Here is a 26,354-nt window from a genome sequence, read left to right on the forward strand (position 1 = left end):
ATAAAAATGTATTTTACGTGAATCTATTTGTATTGTATAAATAGGTTTGTAATACTTTCTTTAAAAATCACAATATAAAGCTTAACATGGTAATATGTACAAATAAAAACAATCAATAATTATTACGATAAAATTATGTATAACAAATATGTTCAACATACACAAATAAATTAATGTGTTTAGGCGTAGGTACGAAAACCTTTTTCTAGTGTATTACGCTATTAATTATATTATGCACTAAAGAAATTGAGTATTACAGAAATAACAAATAATTATAACACCAATGACAATAATATTACCTTGAAGCTTGTGTTCCCTAAATATTGAGGTATTTTATTGTATGCTTACATAATACTGTGAATATTACCAATCCTTTCTTTGAGATTATTTAAATTTATTCTTCGCCCATAGTACTTTTCATAGAAATATCATTTTACTCGCTTTGCCTACCCTATGGAACACAAAGTGATGTTACAGAGATTCTTAAAGGTTGTTAGAAAATACTTAAAATACACCAATCACTATGATTTACAGCATGAAACATTTCAATTTGTGTTGAAAATCGCTGCAATTCAGTTAGGAAATACCCATTGAAAGCTTTCTATCATTCATCACTTGTACAAAATGACATGATGAGTTAGTTACAAAAGTAAATGTCTACTCACCTTGCCCGCTGGGTTTTAAATTTTACTACAAGCCAGTGACTAGCAAAAACTTCAATAAATACTTATGCAAAAACAGTTGATGTAAACATTGTTATTATTCCGTGTTTGTTTCTTGATATCATGCCTCAGGTGACAGGTTAGAATCAGAAACCTCCGAGTGGTAACAGCAATTTCGGTGATCCATCTAATGACCATGAAGTTATACCATCATCTGAAATCAAAACAAGATATTAGAATTCTTCTTTTGATGGTTTAACATTCTTCTTGGTTGGATACTTTTTGATTATATTTATAACAAACGCATAGAATGATTCTAGGCCTGTGTCTTGGGTTTGATTCTCAACAATGTGCAAATACAAATTATTTACAGATGTGGAACCTTTTATGTGTAAAAACTTTTTACAATTATATAAAATGGTTATACAGCCAACGAAAAATGATATTTTTGAATATCTGAAATATTGAAGACCAATTTCCATGAATAGTACTATATACATGATTACTCTACCCTCTACCTTATCTTTTAGTACCTAATCAGTTTCCTTTGTCCAATCGTTAAAATACATATCCCTATTTTTTTTTAATAGTGACTCCTCATTCATTATTATTAGCCATTGAACGTATACAATGAATTCAGAGCCGAGGCAGAATTTTTTAACACTCGAGGCAATTCTTTTTAACACTTTAATGTATATTTTCTACATAAAATGTGTGATTTTTTTAAAACTTTCTAATACCAAATTACCTACCCTGTGACAACTATGTGTCTAAGAACAGCAATGTTCCAGTGACGGGCATACTCAACAGGTGTTTGAATGTTTGTAAAAATAAAATAAAAATCTGGTGATTCACTGGTAAGACCGTGAAATGAAATTTACGTGATGATATTTGCATAAGTTTTTCTATCTTGAATTTCTGGTTCAATGCAGTTTGCACTTTTGTGTTTCAAAATTATTTGATTTTTATTGAGCTTTCAATGCATCTTTCAAATACCCATTTAACTCTAAAAATGTAAGTCATATTGTTTGTTCCATATTTTTCAATTGTTCAATACGAATAAAAAAGATTTGAAATCAGTGAGGAAGCCAGATAAGAAATCTATGAAGTATCACTATAAAAATCAAGTACATTCTTGATAATTTATTAGTAAATCTATTGGAAGTTTCATTTTAGTAATGTACCTATATGTACTAATAAATAAACTGACAGCCATATAAATACCCCAAATATTAGAATATATTATAACACAGATTATTATTATTGCGTAAGTCATCTTATTTATTAATATTTATATCAAGTTTTCACATGTCTTCAGGAGTTATTAGCTTCAACCAGGAACATTTTTATCAAAAATGTATTATATATACATTCGTAATTATATAATTTAGGTGTATTAAATAAATGAAACTACATAAATAAGTGATGAACAACCAAATATGTAATATTAGTAGGTTTTACGTTTGGTGCATAGAAAATCTCACAACAAATTCCAAGCCTTATTTGCGACACTAAAGTGTACAATGAGTTACTGTTAATTGTATAAGTACTTGCTACAACATATTTATATTATCATCTACATATAGTACACATTAGTAGTTACTGTCTCTAGTCACTAGTCACTAGTACAATTAATAGAAGTGCGGGAGTAGGTAAGTTAATTCAATCAACACAAGTGCACACAAAGATTAGTAGGTATTTACAGAATATTGTTGTATGTATTGTAAAGGGTATAACCTACCATGAATTCTCCATTAACAGTTTGTTGAGGCCCGTCTTCTCGGGAAAGGAATTCTTTAGAAACTGTCAAGTTTTGTAAACTTTGGATGTATTGTTAAAATAAAACTAAGATATATGATTCAGTTTCATTTGACACTCATGTTTTTATTGTAGGTGTTGGTACAAAGATAAACATAAAAATGTACAGAGGTTGACCCGCATTTTAGAACTTTTTATTTGTTGTGAGAATCTCATTATTTTATTTGTTCAACTGTTCATTCTCTATCACTGGCATAAATAAATAATTTTAATTACATATAAATAATGAATAACAAAGAAATTATAAGATTTTCTACAGAATTATAACGAATAAATGACTGCAATAAAAACAAGGAAAATGAAACTATCGGTCCCGTCGTATAAAATCTAGGTATTTGGGGTGTTTTAGATGTGACAAGGATAATGTTGTATCCCCTAAAATAATATATCTTACATGAGGATACAGGAAACCTATCCCCCTCTCGGAGTGAGTGTATAAAAGTTAATACTGTTCATTAGCAGTTAGACTAAAATATTCTTCTCTTTTCATTCATTATTGTTACAAGTCACACAAGCTTTGTGACACAACTTTAGTACTGTCACTTTCCCACTTTATAGATTTGTACAAACATAGTAATTCGTGTAAAATCGAATTCAACATAAAATATCCTCATTATGATGTGCACTTTGGAATATTCCACCTTTAATGGTTTCTTCTTAACCCAACACTGATTTGGAGAATTCCGACTTAAGCCAATACCAATTGTCCTTAATTTCTTTTTAACACTTCACAAAAAATTCGTTAAAACTCACAGTTTTTGTACAGAATCTCCAAAACTTTTATAAATGAAATTTATGTTACAAAAGAATTAGGTGTTTTAGTTAATATTTTTAAATATTCAAACAAATTGAATAGTTGAAATTTAATTTCCACATAATTGTCTTTTATTTGATGTGAAATAATGTTCACAATTGAATGTTTAGGAATATTCGCCGTTATATATTATTCCACGTCTTAGCAATAGTAAGACGTGGAATAACCCAGCTTGCAGGTGTAGGACTGATACCTACTGCTAGGGTTGGACACGTCCTTGTTTTCACACCGCTGCCCGTTGAATCCCTCTGGACACCTGCAAGTAAACACAATCAATCCTTAGTTCATTATTCATCTTCTCTGGCAGATTACTGTACTTCTCAACTAATGTCTTATTTACTCAATAGATCATTCTACCGAATGAGGATGAAGTGTTAGTCTTTTAATAGTATTTCATGAATCAATACGTGAGTGTTATATTTACTTGCAAGCAGCTTCTCTCACAGCCTCAAAGAAAAGACACGTCCCTCCATTGAGGCAGTAAGAACTCGGGTCTGGCATGGGACACGGAGCACCTGAAATTGCTGAAAACAAACAGAAACATTAATATACATACATGAATAAAGTTGTTAGTTAACTTTCATTCAGCGCAGATTTAAATTGCCTGATTATGTAGTTATGATGAACAAAAAATTATTTTTAATTTTAATTATTCCTATTTTAATACCGCCGGGGTTGATTGACAAATATTTTTATTCAATTTGTTTCAAACTCCATGGCACAAATATATTAATATGGTATTAAAAGAACAGAAATATTAATTTTTTATTGGATATTGGAATATTATAATCCCTTGTGTTAAAACACCTTGGTCATAAAAATATCCATTCAAATTGATTGCAAACAGTTGATGGGACTTTCGACCGCCACTTTCTCGTTCTGTTATAAGCAAAAATGCTTACTCTAAGGTGCACTACAAGGACTATTTTGTTTTTTTTAAATAAACAAAACTACATTTATGTAAAAATTACTCAAGTGTCTCTGCACAGCAGGAATATATTTATGTATATATGTAACGTGGATGATGGAATAGTACATATTTATACATTATTGAACAGTAATTAAATTTCAGCAGAAAACAAACAATAACTTTTGACAAATTGGAATAACATGGTACAAAAAAAAGCATCATTATTCCATAAATTTAAAAGGAAATGATGATGATCAAAAGTCGCCTGTATGGGAGCAGGGACTAATTGATGGCAAGCAAGAGACATTAATAAATTTATTACTTATATAAAATAAAGTAAAGGACGGTCTGCAAATCTCCCGTCCATTGTGCTTTCTTCCTTTTCCCCCTTATTTCAATGACTTTAATCAAGTCCCTTTAATGAAAGTCTCAAGGGTTGTCATTTGGAATTTATCAATGTGTCCTGATTCTCTACATGTTTTGTCATGTCTACACAGGTATCTGAGCCTTCTTGTCGTCAAGCGTATAAATTATGGTTCCTTTAGACGTTGATAATAACAGTTGTAGTTCACGAGATGTTTGCTCTAGTTTCTAACGATTGATTAGGACTTACTACTATCAGTCCTAGGATCGGGCTGCACAGACAGAGTGGCCCGGGAGATAGCGGGTTTGGCCCCCGCCTCCACGGCTCGACACTCGTACACCCCTGAGTCGTCGGGCCGAGAATTACTAATCACCAACGTTGATTTCCGCCTGGAAAACAAAAAAAAGAATGAATTAAAATGTTCTATACACTCTAAGATTTATGGTATAGTTTTTTTTTTCTGCAGGGAGTAAGTCAGTTTGCTGTTGGTATCGCCCCCAGCCCACCCGACTCCTAGTCAAGCGTCCTCACCACCAGGCTATCGACCACCTCTGACAAAATGTTTATTTCGTAATTGCCACCGAAAGCTACGTTGTAATCAGCATTTACCTATTGCATTGTTCATGAGAAAGAGGGGATGGTTACAACCATTGGCGGCTCGTGACTTTTGGGTGAACTAGAGTGCTAATATTACAAAAATGGCATTATTGAAGTTGTTGGAGCCGAAAATGTTTTTTTTTTTTTTAATTCGTTTTTTGGTATGAAGATTTTTAGGAAATCCGTGCGCCGCACGGCCTAAACTGAAACAACAACTAAGACTAAACAACATCAATAATGTCAAATTTTTCAAATTTGGCACTCTATCACTCTCAAAAATCACGTGCCGCCACTGGTTACAACTGAGTTGTCAATGGTATAATGATAACAGAGTGATGATACTTTCAGTATCGCCCTGGTGAAAAACGATCATTTAGAATCGAAAAATTGCTTGAAATGGCTTTGGCCGTATTTGAATAGCCAGGTACTTCCGCACCTTCCTATTCCCCGCCTCCTTTCCCTCCCTACTACTTTCAGCCTCACAAGGATGTCATAATCTCACTCGCTCCAGACGGTTCGGAGCAGTTAGGACTCTTGTACGGTAGGTACTCTTGCAAAAACAATTTTTGCTGCGAAAAATACATTCATAATACATGGCTACTAAATGAGAGATATTGTGACATGCTAGATGGACTGTGAATTTCCTCCGATTTGAAGGACCAAATATTACTGACTCTGATTTATAAATGTATCATGTAGTAGTAGATAAATAATTTAATTACGCAAGTAGATACTCAATGGAGTAGACATGTCCGACCATTGAACAGGAAGTGGTGGCACCCATTGTAATCATTCAGTCGTCAAAATATTGGCATTATGAAAAAAAATCAATTTGATATGTTGATAATACGTACCTATTTACATTATGTAGGTATTAGAACTTAGAACATGTACAAGGTTATTAGTTTATTAACAGTTTTTATCCATATAGGTCGAATATCTGAATGCATAGTAGTTTAACAAAAATAAATATGTAAAAATAATATATTATGTATATACTACCACCAAGGATTTCAAAAAGCTGGGGAAAAGGACTGTGGTTTTTGTGGTAATAAACTTGTAAATTTAAATCATTACTAGGTAGTCTAGGTACCTACTTATACAATAATATTTAAAGACAATAGCGACTGGTTTGGGAGGAACAGGAGATCATTTTTCCTTTTTTTCCCTTTGGGTTGCATTTTTTTAATGAAGATATTAGTTAGTAATGAAAAATTATCACGTTAACTTTATTTGATCAATTTGTGTTATTCTCACAATTTATTCATCTACCTGTCTAACTATCTATCTATCTATACATACCTACTTCGACATCTTGTTGACATTTTGTACACTTCAAAACAAGAAACAGCTCACTGTCTACGCGAGCTTTTGAAAAACCATCTAATTGGGAACCACTGCTCTAATAGACTTACTCCACCCTAAAATTCACGGTATGTGGCACGCGAAAACTTGCTTCTTGGAATTTTATCGCCCTGAATGCAGGGCTAGCCCTGAGCCAAACGGTGCCTGGCGATGTATTGGAAACAGGGCCGGCTCTGACCAAAACGGCATCTGGCGCGAGTAAATTTTTTTCGCTCCCTGTCAAAACCAGTAGACGCCTATGTAGGTGATCACTGTAATCAATAATATTTGAATGATTTGTATTTTTGGGTAGCGCTGGTTTTATGAAAAATAATCTCAAGGGCGTTGTGTTGGGATTGTAAGGTGTTAGGTATTATCAGCGCCTTGGCGATTCGAAAATTCGGCGCCCGGAGCAGACTGCCCGGACTGGGCCGGTCCTGAGAATATTAGGTATTATTCGCACTTTGGATCCTTGGCGCCAGGGCCAAAACAATTTTACAAACAAAATGATTCCAACGTGATTTTTCGGTTCCTGCTTCGTGTTAATTATGGATAACGCATGATAAATCATTTTCCCTGTTATAATTTAGTTAAAACATAGATCAATAAGTTTGAGGTGACCTGTTCAATACTAAATGAGAAAAAAGGAAGGCTGCGGAACAGGAAGAGTGACGAGAATGCCGTGCAAGTGTCGTGCAAGAGTCTACGAGAAGCTCCGGGATTGTCGACACGCGAGCGTTCGACTGTTTTGGCGATACCCGAATCATCTTTAAGTCGAATATTAAAATTTGATTTACAATTAAACCCTTACAAGATCCAATTGGTGCAGGATTGAAATCAAATGTTTTGATTTTATGGAATATATTCATTGAATATATTCCATAAAATCCAATAAAACATCCGCCAAACCCCAAACTCAAGACGAATGTTCTACAAGTGATAGCAAAGAATCTTTAAAATCCCAGGTTCGAGGAATGCCAGCGGCGCAACGGTGGACATTTAGACGACACTATTTAATAAATAATAATAATAAATAAATATTGGACAATTTTTATAGCGCCGCTTTTGTGAGTTATTACCTCAGGGGCAAGTAAATAATATATTTCGCATTTCTACTTGTAGTTTTTTTAGAGTTTCGCAACTGTAAAAACTTATGGGGAACCTATATTTATATATTATGTTACTCAGTTTACATTTTCAGTGAGTTTTGATAAAATTTATAATCTTTTAAATTATTTTCAATATTTCTTTCGGTGAATTGTAAAATTAAAATAAAATATTTATAATTGAATCAACCCATTGTTTTTTTTACACTGGGTTGCGAGAATTGACGTTTGTCTAAGTCGCCTATTATTTTTAAATGGTACAGTTTTATCTGCAATACTAGCTTTGCAAATTTGTAGTGTTGCATAATAAAAATATAGTGCTTTTAGTTTTCTAACTTTAAATTCTGTAAATATAAGTTCTGATGAAAATGTATATGGTTTAAGAAGAAAGGTTTTTAATGAGGTGTCCAGCAAAAATATCGCAAACAACTGTACAGACAGTGCCATGGTAACAAAAATATATGTGTGATTCATTTCAAAATAATATTGTGTCGCAAAATATTACTTACACCATGTTACAGTAACATATTAGGCATAGGAACATAATTACACATTAGGTAATAGATACGTCGAAATAATAACTTGAATATAATGGAATCTTACATCCAATTTGAAGATATATTATCATCGGTATTAATTCACGCGACTAAAGCAATAATGATTATCACATAGGTAATAGCAATAAGGGAGATGGGCAATGAGCCATTAGTAGTATGAAGCCGCGCACAGTAGTATCGCCAAAATCGTTTACCCATAAAATCGTTTTTCCTAAACGCCAAAAGCATAACATTCACCAATAGTCCGTACCGTACACTGTACCGGAACGGTTACATTCTAAATCTCCACTACTGCAAATCGCATCTACGCACAGCGGTGACCCGCTTTTGGTTCTATCTACACAACAAAACATAATTTTCACTGATAGTCCGTGCAAATTGGTCGAACCTCGGCGATAGTCGGTACGATTCCATGCTATATTTTCCTTCGTTTCTATTATCTATGAATAATGGGGCATAGGGAGGCTTACTTTTTGGTTTGCAGCCGTATCCGATGGTCGGTGAGGTGCGGTGGGCTGGGCAGCGGTCGGTTGTCCTTGAACCAGGCGATGGTGGGCGGCGGCCTGCCCCGCGCCTGGCACGTGAGTCGCACGCGAGTGCCCGCCTGCACCCGCTGTGCCCGGAGCCCCACCACTCCCGGGGGGCGCCCTACTGAAACAAGACAAAACATACACTTAGCTAAAAAATTAAAATAAATGTCTGAAATTTTAATTTTTGTATTATTATTATTTTATTTTTTAAGTAAGCATTTTTTACAATAATACACCTTCACAGTGTAATGTAAAATCATATTAAGTTCTTTTTTTATTTTTTATTTCTGTTTCTTAAGTTAAATAACTATTATATAATATAATTTAAATAGTTTTATTTTTTTAGGTTTGTAATTTTATCTTTCTTATTTTCTTAATTATATTATGTTATATAAAATTTATCATTTAGGTTTATAACTATTTGTTAATCATTATGTATCTCAATTGATGAAATTTTACACTTTATAAATGGTAATGACGTCACTACCCAATTCAAACACGAGAAATAATTTCTCAACTGAGGTAAGCAGTTTCGTTAAAAAATATAAATTTTTCGAAATCAGCCCTGTAATATCAACACTTGTAAATTATTGTAATGTGTTTGTATATTTAATAAAAAAATAGATTTTCCTCACCATAGAGATACGAGGCTTTTGTGTTTGGTGTGGGGATTCAAGCTCAAATAATGAAATCATATAAATAACAAATAAAATAAAGTAAATATTGATAAAAAGATAATAAGTAAGTAACAACGCAAGATTTATCGAAAACAGAAAATACATCATGGGGATGATAAAATACATTGTTTCACATGAGGTTTTTGGATAATAACATACCTTGAATAGAATAATCACAGAACTTGAATATTATTTTGAAAATTAATGAACTGTCAAAATTTTGTGAGAACTCGTTCGTATAGTCGTTTTAGGTAATTTTTCAATTTAAGCTGATTTACACGAATATTTTCGATTTAAACGAAAGTTGTATTGGTAGTCAATTTTGGGGTTTTAATGTAAACTGTTTTTCTTTAAAAAAATGTGTAATTGAATATTTTTAAATACATTTTGTCTATCGTAGGTATATTGAATATTGTAAAGAGGGTTTCACTTGATAATTATCAATCTTTGAATTAATTAAGTGTATTTAAAATATAATCATATTTTCCTCCACAGCCAATAATACCATATTGTAATATAGATTACACAATTGCGTAGTACACTCTTTGTAGGTTATCAGTCTAAGAGCATGTATCTGAGTTGACATCGCGTTTGGGTCTCACCCAGGCGTAGTTTGTTCAATTCCTCGTTTAGCTAAGTCCTCCATCACAACACAAGCAATATGTCTTATAAAAATATAAATAGATTTTATAATTCATTCATCAAATTCAAAAATATTATTTATTTAATACACAACAAGATATTTAATTTTGAAGTTGAACTAAGTACAGAACACGGTAAATTGCAGTTAGTTCTGGTTTTGGTGTATAATAAACCGTTGATTGTAATTAGTTCTGTTATATGTATATACTTTGGTGTATAATACATGGTTGATTGCAATTATTTCTGTTAAATTTATTTTGTTGTATAATACACGGTTGATTGCAATTAGTTCTGTTATATTTACTTTGGTGTATAATCATTTTTAATTCTAGTTTTGATTTAAATTTATCGATAGATAGTGGGATAAATTTTGTTTTTTCATTCTAGAGAGGAGGTATTTGCTAGGTTATTATGATGTTCCAGTCAGTACCTTGAATTATTATTACGACAGTGTCGCCAGCATAAAATATTATTTTTTCCTCTTAGCTTTTGTATGAAAATATCATTTATATAGATAATGAACAGTAAAGGTCTTAGGACTGTACTTTGAGGTATGCCGAAATTACCTACATAAATATACGGTACAAGAAACAACTGAAACACTGAGGAAAGACGCACGAAGCAGGAAGAAACTGATATACAGTGAGTAATAAGGACTATAAAGGAATTTGAGATATAAGTAGATACTCTGCTAAGAAGATGGAGAAATGGTCATTGGAATAATAAAACTGACCAAAAACAATTAAAATATTCTTTATATAAATATTTATAGAATATATACATGTAACAGCCAGACCTCATCACGTATGCTTACCATATCTAGGCCAAAGCTCGTAGGTATACGTCTTCTTATATAAGTATCGACATAATATTATTGTAGATACTTTACACTTCAATACTATGTTCCTATCTATTGAAAGAGGATACGTATGTGAACGTTTATTATTATATCTCAATATTTTAATCATCTCGTTCGTCTTCTCTGAAGTTATCATGGTCCAAATATTTGACATGTGTCTGTACCTATCCATATACTGCTAGTACCTAGCGTTCTATTTATTCATCAGACTTTAGTTGCATACTTAGGTACAGAATTGTTGACATTATAAATTATTGACTAAAATGTCCTCAATTATTTTATGGATGGAGCGAATATCACCATCGTCCTTGTCGTTCTGTCGAATGCATTTAGTGGTTTCATGCTCACTGTTTTGTCACTAAGTTGAATCTAATCTAAGCTCCCGTGAAAAGTTGGTTTAGTTCTCGTACAAATTAAATAACTGCAGTGATACGTGTTGTCCATGTTTATCACTCGAACGTAGGTAAGAAAAAGGGTTGAAGTAGACACCATTCCTACTTATTCTTGTTCCGTAAACGCGTTGGAGGTGTTACGATTATACATTTTCCCCAATTTTTTTAAAAAATATACGCGGTAGAATGCCTCATTAAATCTAAGAAGCATGTTCATAATTAAATTTATTTGTAACTTTGATGTAATATTAATATTCTGATAATTAAATTATACATAATATGTAAATGAAATCCTCAGCACGGGAGATCCCAGTGAGGATATCATTATATCTATTTGTTACACAAAAAAATGATAATAAAACAATTATTATTATTATTATGTAACAGTACGTACTTGCAATAACTCGACTTGCGCATTTTCTGCTCCGGATGCAATTTTCTCCCTGCTTCGCAAATGTTGCTTAATTCTTGTTGTAAACATTTTTATTGTTTTCCGATTTCATATTTTTACAAATGGTCGCAAAAGTAATTGGGTTATAATTTGGAGACGTTGTAGTAAGGCTTCCTGTATTAAGATTACACTTGTATTATAATGAAGCTTATTGATTATTTTCGTGAAATTTTGTTCATTATTTTCCCACAAGAAACTGATAGAAAATAAGCGGTTTTATTTAAATCCTCAAAGTTGTTAAAAAATTTGTAATAATAGTACTTATTATTTTATGGTCTACTTGCACTAAATATAAAATTTATATACATAAAACGCAAAAATCACTAACATGTTCACTAAGGTTGATGCTCCTTCTATTGCGAATGGACCCTGAGACACTATTTGGGTCGGATTCCACGAATTTCTTAGAAAATATAGAATTAAGAAAATATATCACGTATTTTTAACAATGCCACAGAAGGTACTGAACCATAAAATTTAAAACAACAAAGTTATTTTGCCCGATTTCGTATTTCTGCGAATTTAGTCACAATTTACAAAAATTTTTCCTAATGTACATAATATTATGCCCGCGAGTAACTGGCGATATTGATTCGACAAAACCTGTGTATTTTTATTTGGGAAATTTATAGTGGACCAAAATACTCCCAGACTGGCGGAAAATCTGAAACGAGTAAAATTATTAGCGCCGGTATCTAACACGAGAAATTTTTGTGAATATATCTGTCAAATTATTATTCCATAAAATCTTCGATCATCACCCAAAAAATACGTGAGGATTTCGATAAGAGGTGTGATGATTATTTAAACGTGGCACAGACAAACTAGACGCTCAATTTGTTCAGATCCCATTTGTCGTATTTTTAAATGATTTCTATTTAGAAATGCAACGATTTTATGACTTTGAAATATAGACAAAAAAACACAGGTAGGAGTTAGATCAATATAATGACGTAAAATTGAATCCCAAATGAATTCAAAATAATATTTCATTTTTATTCTACAGAATTTTGATTTTTAAGAATTACCTTTTGTAGCGTATTGGTTTTCTCGTATGCTTTCTAATTTAATCCGGAGGATGTGAGCTCGATTCCCATGGAGATCTTTAGTGTAATGTTTTATATGCGGCATTTACGCTTTCAAATTCGGGTGTTATGAAATGAACTAACGAAAGTAAAAATTTATGAATTTTTCAAAAATGGCTTTATAACTGTGGTAATGAACAATGAAAAATAATTTGAAACACTAACATATTTTGATATTCTTAAATTATAAATAGTCCACCCAACTAAGAAAGTCAATAAAATATGCATCTCTCAATAATATCCTTCAATATAATTTATATTAATTAATTAATTATACAACATTACAAACCTGATTGCGCCGGTAACGAGCCCAGTTTTCAGAATAAAATGTCAAATATATAGACCATACACAATAACGCTACGGAGACCGTAAAACTAAATTCTTGTAAATTCAACTGAATTATTAAAGTTTATTATCTTTGACCATGCCGTTGTGGTTGTATTTTAGGATTGTAAAAACCCAAATTAGTTCGGAAAATACAAACACGAAGCCTATGCCAAGAATATTAAAATGTGCAGTCTGCGAAATAAATTATATTTAGTTTAGTAATCTCGTGGACACGAATGCAAAACTCACCGCCACTGGGATGAGTATTATAATGTTAAGCACTACACTAATTGCATATAAATATTTTTATAATCCGTAAAGCATTGGTATTTAATATATTTCTACAAATTCCGCAGATAAGATGGGACTTCATGTTGGAAAATGTCTTCATTACAAAATTATTCAATCATTTTCTATGGAAACCGACCAATATAAGTTTACTTTTGTAGTTACTATCCTGTTTATAATGGCGTCTTGTTTCGGTTGACAGTTGAATAGATATTTCAAAGCTGCATAGTTCATAATAAAGATGACTTTGTAAACAAAAAATATATTTTACCGGCTGAGAAAGCTATGTAAATGTCAATACTAGTTTGTAATTTTATTAATGATGCCTATCAGGAGAAAGAAAAACTATCTAACAAATTAAAATTAACTCGTTGCTTGTGATGTTAATTATTCTAACAATATAAATAATAAGCAAACGCACTGCAAAAACTATGCAATAGAAAAAGATACAGAAAATAAAATAAAATTTACACATAAGCAAATATTTTCAAACTTTATTTAAAGTTTTAAAGAAATCATTTAATAAATTTGTCTGGACAACTCCAATATACGAGTCGAATCTCGGAATATCTGAAATTAATTTACGAATTCTGAATATTCGTGAAGAATTTGGTAACATGATTGAGTGTGACAATCCCCTCGCATCGAGAGCGGAGAGCGGAGAGCATACAGCGGAGGAGTGAGTCGCGAGGAGGTTAGATAAGGGATAGTCGCTGACTCACGCGGGATAGTGCAGTCAGTGCCACTGTCTTCCGTAGTGTGGAAAGTTGCCAAGGCGTACGAGAAACGCTCTTTCCAAGGCAGTGTCGGAGTTTTTTCCGGCACGAGCCCCCAACTTTCAAGAGATAAAAGTCACTTAATATACTTAATACTTAATTTCCCGCTTTTACACACAATCAAATCTGAATTTTTATTTCGTTTGACAACATAACTGCAAGATACTTATTAAAGAATTTTGAAAATATTTTCTCTTTTTTTGTATATTGGCACTACATTGGAAAAACGCTGTGTCCTTTTCAAGGAAATGCGTACACCAAAATAATATCGCGACGGGAAAATCGTTCAAATCCTCGACGCCTCTTGTTGGATTATTTTTCTTTGGACTTTCTTATTAAGGAAAAAAATAGAAATAAAAACATTTGGATGACTGAGACAAAGAGATAATGTGAATAATAATAATAAAGATATATATAAAGATTACCGGAAAATTTTATAGAGTACCTGATTCTGTTTTTATGATTAGTATTAAAAAATAAAGATTAAATAATGAAGATGCAGTAACTGGTTTCGTCAAGCTATAAGGAACTATTTTCTCAAAAAAATATGTAATTAAAAAAATATGTCCCCTTTTCATGAGAGTTTTCAACAGTGGCGACGCGCCACTGTTGAAAACTCTCCCTACATTTCTCTCCTCATCCAGCGATGGAAAAGGCAATGTGTTCCCCTTGCAGAGCTCGCAAGTCTGCGACTAGTATTTACATCACTTATTATATTATATCGAGTAATTTTGTTGAAATTTAGCCAAAGTTTTTTCTTTCCCGCAGTGTTTTGTGGACCTTGAACAGATTCCCGTCTGGATGCGCCGATTTTAAAAGAGACATCAAAAATGTTTTTATGCTTTGTTTATTTAGTAATATTAACGTCACTTTTAAGTACTCTGAGTACTAAGCATACATAACACCCGCTAGTTAGTAGTAGTAGTCGATAGCGCTCATTATTGACGTTATGTATTCTTAGTACTTAGAGTACTTAAAAGTGACGCTAAGATTACTTATTAGAGGCTGTGTCATTCTAACAGTAAAAAAGGCCGTTACGGGACGCCTGGTAGATGTGAAACATTGAAATTGATTTTTATTGGAGGAAGTGAAAATGCAAGTTAACAAGTCTTTATACCTACGTTTGAAAACGAAAATTCTATTATTATTATAGAAAATTTACGCAAATAATTATTTCAAATTAATTAATCACCATTTAGATAAGATCAATTGCCAATTTTTGTGAGAAAAGAGGCAAATATACCGCACAGAGTATTGGCATCCGGGCGGAAAGAGCCGATGAGTCTCAAGGCTGGCCGAATGAAGCGTCGGTCCGTGCAAGAGCGTCGTCCCGTCTTGCCACACTTGCTACACAAGAGTCGGTTTTACCCCCGCGAGACGCGCCAAAATATGTTTTACATTAAAAAAAACAATCAGAAAGCTCACAAATTTGGTCTAAACATTTCGATTTTTAAAGGTAAAAATAACATGCTCATGTATTTTCAATGATAATTCTGCCTCCGTGGGTAAAAGTGAAATTGTTTATTTTGGAATTTTTTGCACAGTATATTTTGTGGAAGTACAGTAATTTAGATATTTTTCAAACCGGAACAGCATCCCGATTTGCCACGATTGTATTTAAGCTGAATATTACCTAACTTAAAAGGAATCCCCAAGTATTGAACACCTCTGGCTGTGCCCCCCCTCTGCGGAGACCACAGTCAAAACATTCACCGGCCAAGCTAAAACTGTCTGCGATGAGTAGCCGCTAGACTGAGATTAAGTTGCGACCAGATTGCATGCTATATTATACTTTTTCCGTTCAATTTATCACTACATTATATAAAAATACTATTTTCTATTTCGACGAGTGTTAAATCGAGCGACCCTATCTTCAGATAGATAAAACATAGACGTATATCTTAGTGGGAGTCAATTGTGCTGTTCTTCTTAGACTTGAATCTATCTGTATAATCAATTGGTTGTTATTCATTATCTATTTATGTTTAATTGATGCTGTAGGTACTTGAAAGATGTTAATAGATCACTCTTGAACCAGATTTCAAACGTAGTTTATTAATTACAAACAATACTGCTTTGATTCTAATTTACTGTTAGCAAGTAGTATTTACTTACGAATTAAAAACAATTGCACAATTCTATTGTTAGGTACTCATTAGATTACTGAAAAATTTAAAACTGCATCGTGCTCCTACTTTAGATGCAATTTTGGTGAAAATCAAAATTCTTATGAAACCATCACAAAAAGTGTTTTCTGCGAAATTATGAGCATGAGATCATCACGTAAATTCTAATGACTAGCGCTCGAACATTTTCCAGGTGCACGCATTCCACTGCCCAGACTGTTTCTCAAGTTTTCCAGGTCATTCTATATTCTTCCTAAAACACACTCATATCTGTATTTTGGTCGGAGACGGTGTCTGATTGCAACTGTTGCAGGGAATTAACAGGAAACTAAGGGGAACCGTGTCATATTATTTAATATTTATAGCGGAAAATTGGTTCTTATGAGATCTGAATGAAACAGCAAAATATTTCTTACATTGATCGTGGCGTTATAAAATTTAAAGTTTTGTTATATTTAATTTCAAAACAAAGCAAATTTTTATTTCTTCAATAATTGTATAATTATTTCGCTCTCATCATTTTTATATCCCTTTCAGCCCCGAGCTTTATTGACAAAAAGTTTTTATTTATTTATTGTAATAATATGAACAAGAGTAACAAAATAAGAAGAATACAAATAATTTTATACTTTTCATTAATCAAATATTTTGCTAATAGCAATACTCATAATTGTGAGTACTGATTGTGAGTAACAGTGCCAAAAAAAGGTATCAGCAAAAAAAATATTCGAAGGTATGTAAACAAAAGTCATTGATTATTTGCGATGAAAATTCAACAGTTGACATCTATAATTTGGTTCGAGATAGCTTTGAACATCCCTCTAGTCATATAATATACAATTCACCCATCTAAATAATATTTTTCAAGTAGCTAGCCATGCTCACAATCGATCGAGTCCAGTCCCAAACCTATAGAAGCATTTGCACTATCCGAAATTAAATATTGTACATACCCACACAATTGTGAGTACATGGTCCGAAAGAGATATAAGTAATGAAACACTTAAATCATTTCAACCAACTTTTTTTATTAAAAAGTACAATATACTGTCGTCATTAAATTTTGGATTATTTTGTTGGGTGGCGTTTCCTAATTAACCAACTTTTCGGACAGCGAAACATCATCAATTCTGTCGTGATGATAGACACTATAATGCTGTCCGAAACGTTAGATAAATGAGGAAAAGCAAAACGGCATAGTAACCCAACAAATAAAAACGATTACACCTTTAAACGTGAATATTTCTAATCAGTAAAATAAACTGTTGTTTAAATAAAGCGTATATATTTACAAAGTAATATAAATTAAAAGAAAAGCATTTTTATTTTTATAATCCCAATTACTTCCAAACATCTGTTGTGAGGTTGAAGGTTTTGGGGAGTGGAAGGAAAAGAGGAAGGTGTGGAAGTACCTGGATATTCAGATCTGATCACCAAATACGGCTAAAGCCTTTTCAAGCAAAGTTTTAATACTGAATGTTGGTCTTACAACAGGGCGATACTGAGAGCATTTTCCACTCTGAAACACGCCGCAATTATATATTATTGTAAATTAATAAACAGTGAAATAACTAGTGGACCCCAAACCTCCGGATTGCTAGTCGAGAGCTTTACCCCTCGACCAAGGAGGCCCTTAATATTGTTTTTAAATGTTTTTTATGCCAAGTAGAAAACTAAAACCATAGATTTTTACTTAAAAAATATAAAACATTTTTATTAAATCGCGCTTCAATAATCTTAAACATAAAGCAGAAAGCTGTTTGTCCGAAGTAGCAAGAATGCTTTAACGTTGAGATTTTTTCTGTCTGGAATTTGTAGGTCAATGTAACTTTGTTCAACTTCAACTTCAACAAAATTATTTCCACATTTGAAGCTTTGAAAGATCAATATAACTGTCGAAAGCCAAGACGCGAAATAGTTTCTTTAATGTTTTTCAATTCAAATCTCCCAAATAAGCCGGTAGTAACTATAAAAAATAACGTACGTATGAATTATGCGATAGTAGTATTTAAGTAAAACATGAAATGACTCTAAGAATAGTAAGAGATATTACATAACTGAGTATTGCAATCGGGTATAATATCATCGGGGGTGAGAGCCTGAGCGGTGCGGCTCCACCTGAAAGCGTGCTGTCATTCAGGTTTCAGGCGGTGATCAGGTTTCAGAGCCATTCCAAGCGCTCTGACTTCTGACTGCTCTCAGCCTCTTTGCGCTCATGGTGCTTATTTATATAGACGGGTATATTTACTCAGGAAAAGAGTTATCGGAGCACTCACTATACACATTCATTAGGAAGAGAAAAGTTATTTGGAGATGGGAATTGACATACTATTAATATAGAGTAAATAAAATAAAAATTTCTATTGAGTAATGCTGATTTATTAAAATCCCGTTAAAACGTGATAGCATTGCATTTACTAAGAAAATGCTTTAATAATATATCGAAACACGTGTTCATGCAGCTGCGTTTATCATGTTTTTATAAAATGACTAACTAATTAACTAACTAACCATCACGCCGTTTCCCCGCAGGGGTAGGCAGCTAGATGACGGACCGCCAAACAACTCGGTCTTGGCACACACTCCTTGCCTCATTCACATTCATACATCGTCTCATACATACTCTTGTATTATTCTGACTCTTGACATGGCCCGACTCGAGTATCTGATACACTTAATCGTGCCATGTCTTCCTCGGGCGTCCCCGACTTCTATTCGTATTTGCATCATATATCCTCCTTATACTCCTTTCTTTATAGAATGAAGAAATGCGAAAATATTTGAATTTTTATGATATCATTCGTTAATGGCCTGCAGTCCCGTTTTAACAAAAAAATCGAAGAGATTTTTAATAAATTAGCAATATTTTATACCAGTAAATTTTCTCCGCGCGATCTCCAAATCCGTATCGTCGCCATGTAGCCAGAACTTCATAAGTAATAAATGATAAAATATACAGAAGAATGATTTGTTTACTATTATTTAAATATTTCCTAAAATGACATCCACTTTATTAAATGATTGTTAATCTTATATTTAATAAAATATATTATTTACCGATTCATTTTATGCACACTAAAGTGAAACACGAAATACTAGTCAACTTAAAAAGTGAGTCAGTTTTAGCATACATGCGTATGTATTTGAAACAAAGTTACCAAGTTACATAAACAATTTTTGGTTTTGCGGTTAATCAATTTTGGTTGAATGGTAACGTTAAACTAGATAAGCTGTTCAAGACATGTGATTATAAGCTTCAAAGTTCAAAGGCTGACTGATTTTTTCTTACAGTGAAAATCTTTGTTTGTTTCATTACATATTGAGATGTTTATTATTTAAAATGCAGATTTTCAGATCGAAAGCTTTCTACATTTTTAGATGTTTTTGATTTAATAAAGTGCAACAGTTCCAATTTTAAAGCATCCACAACTTCAAGGTTGTGGGACTGAAAACTATTCGGGAGAGATACGTTGGGAAGCACCTTGTTTATTTAATCTAGTCACTGTAAATACTCGTAGGTTTAAAGTCATGTACTAAAATAAGGCGTACCAGCTATGGCAATTTCAAGCAATCATTCGATTCCGAATGTTACGAAAAATACTGAAATTGAAATGAAATGAAACAATTTCATTATCTCGCCAGTCAGTTTTTGAAAACATTTCTCAAGCTTTATTTTTCTACAAAAATAATCATATTTGATTAATTGAAATGGCGATTTCTTATTAATGAGGATAGCAAACAGATAGTATTACTTAAATAAATGTTACGAAAAACTGTTTGCAACACTTTGAATATAAAAATAATATACCTTTCATACTAAATATCAACATAATCGTACATTATTATGTTAATATTTAGGAAAAAATATTAATAATTTGTTTATTTTCAATTTACTTCAAGCACTTTTTGTGGATGTATCTGAACAAGCAGAAATTTCCGGTGCGGGTTTTGCAAGTCGACGACTGGTTTTATCTTGAACAGTAAAACAACTGATATGATTTTAGATTTTCACGGCCAATATTATATGCAGTATTGCGCTACCTCCTTCTTTAGCGAACGTTTCGGTCCGTCATCTCATTCGCCCTGACGATGGTTACTGTAATTCTGTCCGAAACGTTGGCTAAATATGAGGTAGCGTAACACGGCATAATTCCCCAAAAACCAAACGATTATAAGTAAAGCATCTATGTAATAAGTAAATTCTTTACTTATTAGATTACATTCGACACAAGCAGCATTTTTCGCTTAGTGTGGTGTTAGGTGATTTTAAAATTATTGTCAGGTTATTCGTAACCTGGAAATGTTTTCTTATTTTAAAAATAATTATTTTTCTTCCTTTTTTTCAGCTTAGTTTTGTAGATAGTAAGTACCCAAGTACCTACCTTACCTAATGATCAATTCAAAATAATTTTTAATGAAAATGATTGACCTTGTCTAAAAATTTTTGTTGGAAAGAAAAAAACAAAATTCCGTGTAAGAACTTTATCCTTGAAAGATGTGTGTTTTGCTTTTTCCTTGGTTTGTTTTGTTTGGAGATGTAGAAAATAGTTTCAATCATCTGTTGCTTGCTCCCGCTCTGAGAGTATATGGGAGATGGGAGTATGGGAGAACCATACCAGCTAGAGGCAACAACAGCAATAGCAAGTAGCTAGTAGCTAGGGGGGACACTCGCCGCACGCTGAAACACTTCCCGCGCTCGACAGCCAAAATTTGACACAACACCGGCGGGAGGTTGTTGACCCGCCGCTTATTTAGAGACTAGTTCGGGACAGCTAGGCGTTTGCGAGACGGTGACGTGCGTTGACGCAGTTTAGTCCTGACGACTCACTTTATAAAAAGAGTGGAGGGAAACTATTTAGCTTCGCTAATAATACTCTTACGCCACTAGTGCTAAATTAACAATGAAGTACTTACTTACTATCTGGACGAGTTCTCCACTTGTGTGCTGCTACTAGGTGCTACTAGGTAGCTGTGAGAAAATTGGTTAAAAATAAACAATTTTCAATTACTTTGCAAGAACAATACAAACCGTTGACCAAGAAAATGATTCACCAATTCAGTAACCGGACAACTCAACAAAATGACAATTCAACAAAATGACAATTCAAATTACCTTTACAAAAGTGATATAAAGTTATGAAACAAAAACTAGGTTAAATAGGTTACGTAGGATAGGTTTATTAGTTATTTTTTCACCATTTTTAATGACTTTATATCACTTTTCAAAGGTGTGTTGAATTGTCGTTGTGTTGAGTTATCATGGTACCGATAAGGCAAGTGGATTTTTTTCCAATTTTAATTTATTTTGGGAAAAAATTAAAACATAAGTTCCGCATTAAAATGGACATAAAAATATGTCCTGGAAAATGGCCACAGTCGGGAGAAAATTTATAAGGATTTTTCTAGTTTCCTGCAAAATACGTGAAATTTTTTAGGTGGAAATCGAATGAATTTAAATGTTTTTATTTACAAAAAATACATTTAATTAAAAAAAATCACCCAGAATCTGAGAAAATATGAAAACAAATAAAAGCTGAAATCCCATGGCTTATAACTTTAAAAGGGCTAGGTCAGCTGTGCTATATTCGTGTTAAGTGCCTTTTTACTCAACACTTATCCACTCTCACTGCCGAGAGATTCACCCCATCAAATTAAATGCTATCATCAGGAGTATTACGTGAATGAGAATCAATCCATCTCAATTCGAATTAGGAGTAAATAATATGACGTAAGGAATGGCGCCCACTGACACGACCTAAGATTAAAGCTAGTCTATGGATTGTCCCTGCCACGGGACGGAAAGTGGTGCAGAGTCGCAAGTGCGGCGCACTGTTGATATAGTGACTCCAATTAATTGACTGCGTCTGTAAAATAATAGGTCACTTGTATTAGCAGCATTGTTTTAATTTCAAGGGGTATCTTTGAAAATGTGCATGCAATAATGTTCTCAATTAGAATATTTTAGCAATTATTTTATTTTATTTATTTATTTAGGAAACAAACAGTCCTACGATAAACAATAATTATTCGTATATTCTAGACGAATAAAGTTCCATTAAGGCGATGCCATACGTAGTAATGCAAAATCATGTGTTTTTGGTTTGAAAATTTGTTCGCCTAGAAATGTTTCAGGTGCTTTAATTAAATACTGCGAGTAGAATACATCTTGGCCTTTGAAATAATTGAGTATTTTTTAGATAAGTATTTTTATAAGCCCAGAAAAAAATAATGTATAAGGCCTATGAAAACTGCTTTAAAGTTCAAAATCTCCTACTTACGAACCCATTTTCGGTTATGATTTTATTGTATAATGGGGCAAATTAAGTTATTTATAAAATGATCGGAAAAAATTAAATATTTATGCCTGAACATCCACAAAATAAAATAAAAGGCACTTTTTGGCCATGTTTTTTTCTTGCATAAATCAAAACAGGCGGATGGTGTTAAGCGGGAATTTAAACCTTATCGCCATCTACGTAAGGGTTATTATTGATAGCGGCTCAATCTAAAATACTACGCGACGTAGTGCATCGCCTTAAGTTAAATTATTGATTTAGTATTTGTACCCACAAAATACATTTACAAATGACAAAAAATCACATTATAAAGAAATATATAATATTATAAGCAAGTAAAGAAATTCAGTTTTCCTCTGCTTATACCATTCAAAAAAAATAAAATAAACTACGGATAGTGACAATACAATTTTCACAAAATAAAAGAATTTTAAGTTATCAGTTTTGGAAGCTGCATAAATATGATTTTAAGTTACCGTTTAAGTCTACATCTCGTAAGGCATTGTGAGTTAGAGATACGTCCTATTCAAGAGTTTTGCGCGTATTTAGACTTACATTGAGGTGTTCGAAATGGTATATTTTCTAACAGGTATGATGAATCAACAAGACAGTTCACAATTTTGTATAAGAGGGCGGCATCACAGATTTTTGTGTCTTAATACGAAACGGTAGGGTCAAACCGATGATCACTGAAGCAATAATTGCGGTGTCTTATAAATTTGTTCTGGATATTTTCAATAGATCATTGAATTTTTGATATTGAGGATTCAAAATGATCTGAGAAAAACTTGACTTGTGATAGCACATACGACATAAATAGAAGAATTAGTGTGTGCAAGAGTGAAAAAGCTTTGTAATACGTAGGTATAGTAAAAATTAATCGCCCATAAGATTTTAATAAAATATTTTTATTATGATAAATAAATAACATTTTAGAATCTAGAAGTACTCCAATATCTCCGATTAATCTGTAGGTATAATTAATTGGATGTTTTTTAGGCATAAAGGTAATGGCAATACATTTATCAGTATTTACTGATAAATATAACTTCTTCTTGTAACTGGTTGCAATTATCTATGGAGTCAATAAATTTATATAATTTAATGTCATCTACGTAAAATAAGAAACAAAAATGAACAACAACATGGTTAATGTCGTTTATACATAAAATAAACAAGAAAGACCCTTGACGGGAGCCGTGAGGCACCCCTGAGGGAATAATTATAATGCAACATTTTAAGGCAACGGTTTGACTTTGGTTGGGCTGATAATAGTATTTTTTTGCATAAGTTAAAATGTTCGTCATACATGAATTTTTCCATGATTTTACTTACGATACATAGCTAAGAGATAGGTCCATAATTCTCAATATTATGTGTACCCCCTTTTTTAAAACATGTTTTACCAAATCTAATAGCAGAAAATACACCGTCCTTAAAAGATTTTTTGAACAGTAATGTTACCAAGGGTAACTAAGTTTTCAAAAATAAAAATTAAATGTTACATATCACAACCGGTACTTTTTTTTTGTATCAACGTTTTCGAGATATTTTAACACTAAAGGTGCGGTTAGATCAATTGCATTGAAATTAATTGAATTCATGGTATCATCATAACTTATATTGACATTATTTGTGGAAGTATTATTTGTTATTTGTTTATCAGGGATATAGATAGACCGATTGGAAGTAATCCTTACAAATATTGCAAATTCGTTGACAATCACCTGAGAAAAAGTTTTTGTGATACATTTTATTAGGTGCTTCAGAAGAAGATTTTTTAATTTCACGAAAGCCCAAAAATATTTCACAACTTTTTTCATATTTAGCTCAGCATTCTTTACACAGTATTTCAGCATTCTTCACACTTTACACACTTTCTTTATTAATTAAATTACTTTGGTTTTTTATAAACTATGCATATATGGAACTGTCGTCACGATTTCAGTTGGCGCTTGTACCTACATTGCTTGAATTGGATCAATAGGAAATTGAACATTGCGAAAGTTTATAAGGAAATGGTTATCAGGTGTATATTGCCACAGCTGATATTATAACTATATCACAACTGATAATTATTATGATCATATCAACTGATATTATCATAATGTCATGCTTACGAAGATCTAAGAATTCAGAACAATACTTTCTGTGTCGTGGTCAAAAAAATGTCATGTTCTAATTCCGAATTGAAGAAAATCAATAAAACGAGTATTTCTCGATCTTTCATAAGCCACTTTAAAAACATTGTGTGTTGCTCATTGACCACGACTGTACAATAATTAATCGTCGCCAATGTCCGCGACTCACATACTAATGTAACAAAGGCCACGTGATTAAATGGCCGCGGCCGCACCAATTGATTGTCGGGCCAAAAAATTATCACAGACAGGCGGGCGTCGGCCATTGCTGCCCAGTGGCCAGGACACACGGCATGCGACCGCATTTTATGATGTCTTTTCAATAATACGCGCACATCATTCCGTTGAATATGAGGTTCGCCGCACGAAGATGCAACGCCATCAACATAAACATTACCAAAATACAGACACATTCCTGGCCTCTGTTTCATTCTCTAGGTGTGACTTCCGTATTCATTCACCTTCGCACGTCTGGTACATGTCGTATATTATGCAAGGTGTTTGTATCGCATGCTTGATATTAATAAGGATATCTCTATTAAAAGCTTAACCAGACCAAGCTTTCAGAGGATTCATGAAACAGTATTTCTGAAACAGATGACGAAAAATTAATCGTAAATCACTTCAGAAATAACAACAGTATTTTTAATATAATTGTGTCTGAATTAGTCGTTTTAAGATAAAATGTTCTCCGATTATTCCGTTAGCGTGAGAACTTAGACAATGGAATAACAATATTTGTTCATATTCATAAGATAATAATAAGCTCTCTTGATTCTGATACAATAACTGCGTTAGTGGACATTCTTCGAAAATAGCTCCGTGCTGAATGAATATTTAAATCTCTGTCAAAAATCAACACGGTAGTTTGAGAGTTTTAAATGATCACAGACAAGTTGGCGACAGTCATTGTTATTCAAACACTACATCTGGCTTCCAGGACGCCTGCTTCTCATTTTGTAGAATTTTAATTATTGCATTAAATGTATAGGCACGCGCAAATATGTGCAATGGATTACGAATTTCGCAGGAGATTGCTTCAATACTTAAAGCGATACGCGAAGCCCATTTATAGATAATATACCTATTTGAATGAACTATGGCAAAAACATAATATTCACGTCATTCCCTGAAATATACTGGCACTGGTACCCATAATATATTTATAATAATATAGATGAATATAATTTGTTACTGTGCCGTTTTCATGGAACATCAGCCTATTGACTAAGAAACCAAATTTAATATATCTACTGACGCATTTGTTATCTATAACTAGTGACTTACAACTAATGATTAATGACAATGAATTAAAATTTGTACCATAAATTGAAATTTAAAAATAAAAAATCTATATTATACACACCTATATATTTTTTTGTAAATTGCTGCGTAGATAGACACGTTGCCGGTTTTTCTATCCCCTTGTGAAAACCTCGTGAGCCAACCTCGATATTGTCATATTAATAATGACAACTAAATTTACCACATTTCGACGGATAGGCTTCTGTTAATCTAAATATGTTAATTATATTATTTTCATTGTCACCATTCATAAACTAATTATGTAGCAAACTCGTCCCTAGCCTGC

At 32.7% G+C, this 26,354-nt stretch overlaps 1 protein-coding gene across 3 annotated transcripts in view; it reads right to left on the reverse strand.

Moving 5' to 3' along the window:
* Positions 1-200: 200 nt before the first annotated feature.
* LOC149426368 (protein vein-like) overlaps positions 201-26,354 on the reverse strand; it is a 94,336-nt gene continuing 68,182 nt past the window's right edge. The window contains exons 2-6 of one of the 3 annotated variants that reach the window (XM_089636616.1): positions 8,643-8,823; positions 4,818-4,957; positions 3,719-3,818; positions 3,492-3,550; positions 201-876 (exon numbers count right to left, since the gene is read on the reverse strand). In XM_089636616.1, coding sequence (XP_089492742.1) covers positions 809-876; positions 3,492-3,550; positions 3,719-3,818; positions 4,818-4,957; positions 8,643-8,823 — 548 coding nt within the window. In that variant the 3' untranslated portion in view covers positions 201-808. Of the gene's footprint in view, positions 877-2,403; positions 3,551-3,718; positions 3,819-4,817; positions 4,958-8,642; positions 8,824-26,354 lie in introns of all 3 variants that reach the window. The other 2 variants (XR_016302722.1, XM_089636631.1) reach the window with 2 other exon arrangements.

This window comes from Hesperophylax consimilis, chromosome 1, assembly GCF_061612785.1.
Source record: "Hesperophylax consimilis isolate HC1 chromosome 1, BYU_Hcon_1.0, whole genome shotgun sequence".
In the NCBI taxonomy this organism is placed as follows: Eukaryota; Metazoa; Arthropoda; class Insecta; order Trichoptera; family Limnephilidae; genus Hesperophylax; species Hesperophylax consimilis.